The 2,408-nt window shown below is 45.6% G+C and overlaps 1 protein-coding gene across 1 annotated transcript; it reads right to left on the bottom strand.

Moving 5' to 3' along the window:
* Positions 1 to 202: 202 nt before the first annotated feature.
* On the bottom strand, positions 203 to 1,534 carry LOC139741840 (uncharacterized protein F54H12.2-like). The gene has a single exon (XM_071652418.1). The coding sequence runs from the start codon at positions 1,532 to 1,534 to the stop codon at positions 203 to 205; it is 1,332 nt and encodes a 443-aa protein (XP_071508519.1).
* Positions 1,535 to 2,408: the final 874 nt, after the last annotated feature.

The following is a 2,408-nucleotide window of genomic DNA, read 5'->3' on the forward strand; positions in this document are numbered from 1 at the left end:
GTGTGTTCCTGGTTTATCGCTAGGATCGGTATTCGCGATGAAGCACTGCTTCGCCCCACTAATTGATCGCGGTAGACAATTTGACGCATATACTCCTTTGAAATAGGGCTTGACAATAGGATCGTTCTCTAAGAAACGTTGAATCTGCGATGTATCCATAGTCGATTAGAATATTTCGGCAGTTGGTTGTCCGGAAGAGGTTTTATTGGTAATCGTAGATGATGTTTCTGCTTTTATCAATCTGAATCAGTCCCTGTCCTTCCGAGTAGACGATACAGTTGACGGTGTTTGGAATGGCCACGTCGAATTGTAGCTCTAAGCGCAGATTTCCTTGCTTGATGAGATTCAAGTGACATCCGTCAGATAGGTCGGGCGTGAGGTCGAATGCAAAAAGGGTATAACCTTCGCAGTATTCTTCTCGATTGATGTTAATTCCCTTGTCTACAAACAGTCGGTTGGTTCCCATGAATAGTGAATTGTAAGCGTGAATGTAACTTTGTCCAGCTCCCGCTGCAAAGCTAGGACGTAATGGTCTCATCGGCACCGTTTCTCCGTCAATAGTGAGGGAGATGAAGTTGAGGCGTAAATGTTTAAAGTTGAAGGGGTTCTTGCCAAAAGTACCGTTAAAGGCGTCTGTGTCAACGAATCCTACGACCACCCGATTTGGTAACTGTCCGTGAAATAGATTGTCTTTATTAATCGACATGCTTCCTGCAGGAATGGAAAAGGACTTCACGTCTACTTTGTTGACGGGGTATTTCGCGGTTGTCTTCTCCAAGGCCTTGGCGTGGTTTAACATGATGGTAGGACTGGTCTTTACTCTGCGAACGTAGAGGGCAGCAGATTCTATTTTAATTTTATATCGGGCATTCTCCGTCGAAGACAGAAGACAAAATGCGTCTTTGCTACGATTTAACTTGATTTTCAAATCAACCCCCGGGAGTAACAGTCTTTCTTGAAAAAAAATGTCGGCGTAAATCGGACCAAGTAGAGAAAGTAATTTACTCTCGACGATGAATCCATGTCTTTTCGCCAGACCGGGATTAGCTTCTGCAGAGCTTGCCAGCGGGTTAACGACATCCATTTTCCCCGCTTTGTCCTTGTAATATAGCTGTTGAGTGAGTTGAGACTCTTTGGTCTCTCCTCCATAGTGCAGCAGAGATTCGATGTACGCTCTGTAAGGGTATGTATTCGACGGCTGAGACACTAGTTTTTCATTGAGCATGATATCAACTTGTGCAAAGAGAGATGGGAGAAACAGGTTTACGGGACCAACTGGGGCATCAGCTGGTAAAGCCGTGTTATCATTGTTCGTAACTTTGACTGTCACTTGAAGCATGGTCTGAGAGAGGTCCAAGTATTCTTCCGACGTGCCGGACACGTTGAATTCAATGGGCCCTTCATCGGTGATGCTGCTAACGGGGTGATATTCTACCCATGGTCCTTTGACGATGCTCATTTGAGTGTGTGGTACCGTGAACAAATCCAATTCGGACTTGCAGCAGACATCGCTCTTGTCGTGTAGAAGCGCCATGTTCAGCAAAGACAGCAAGGAGTGTATGAGACTGGTAAACGAATAGTCCGAATTAATCGAAGATGTCGCGCAAGCGAGCTCTTTTCGCTGGAGAATTTCGAGACCGAATGATACGCTTCCTTCCTCGCCTCCTTCTTTTAACTCTTCCTACAACTACTAATCGCGCTCCTCCAGTCTGATTCCCAATTTTTTTCTTTACTGCTCGAACAGTCTTTGAGGCCAGGTGTTTTCCCGCCCGAGCCACATTTTTTCTAGTTGCGCTTTTAAAAGATTGTCCGTTGATGGTGTCCTGAACAATGTTCATGCCTGTATGCATAGCTTCTTTTCCCAAAGCAACAGCCCCTCTTTTTAAGAGAGGAGTTGCGACTTTGAAGAGCCCCTTCACCAGACTACCCAGCCCGTGTCCTCTCTGCATGGATGCCCCGCGGAAGACGGGTAATCCCGAGCCATATTGGTCGTGAAAAATCCTTGCCGGTGCGCGAAATACCACCATAGTTGGACGTATCGCTGTGTAAATTTAGCGTCCAGCTAGTTCGTAGAGCGCTCTCTAAAGTGTAACTTCACGATCACTTTCCCGCGTTCAAATGGTACCACTTCACCCGATTCGGTTGTTAATATAATCTCTATCGTTTCAAAATTGTAAAGCTTAAGAGGGACGTAATGCGGAGTGATATAGGTATTGACGATATTATCGCGATCCTTGTCCGGAATGACTGCTATCGTCCTCAGTAAAGGTACAGCAGCGTCACCTACGTGTTGAAACTGAACGATATCAGAATAGACATAAAATGTATGAAATTTCATGTGTACATCCATTGGCATGGGACTCAGTGTTGATTCCGTGAGATGGCATTCCCCTTCAAACCCGAGCATC

This window comes from Diadema antillarum, unplaced genomic scaffold (genome assembly GCF_040938485.1).
Source record: "Diadema antillarum isolate AM-2024a unplaced genomic scaffold, OU_Dant_1.0 seq00000956_RagTag, whole genome shotgun sequence".
NCBI classification, from domain to species: domain Eukaryota; kingdom Metazoa; phylum Echinodermata; class Echinoidea; order Diadematoida; family Diadematidae; genus Diadema; species Diadema antillarum.

Bases quoted from the DNA above. Each gene is read 5' to 3' on its own strand.
- LOC139741840 (XM_071652418.1), bottom strand. From the start codon at position 1,534: ATGGCGCTTCTACACGACAAGAGCGATGTCTGCTGCAAGTCCGAATTG.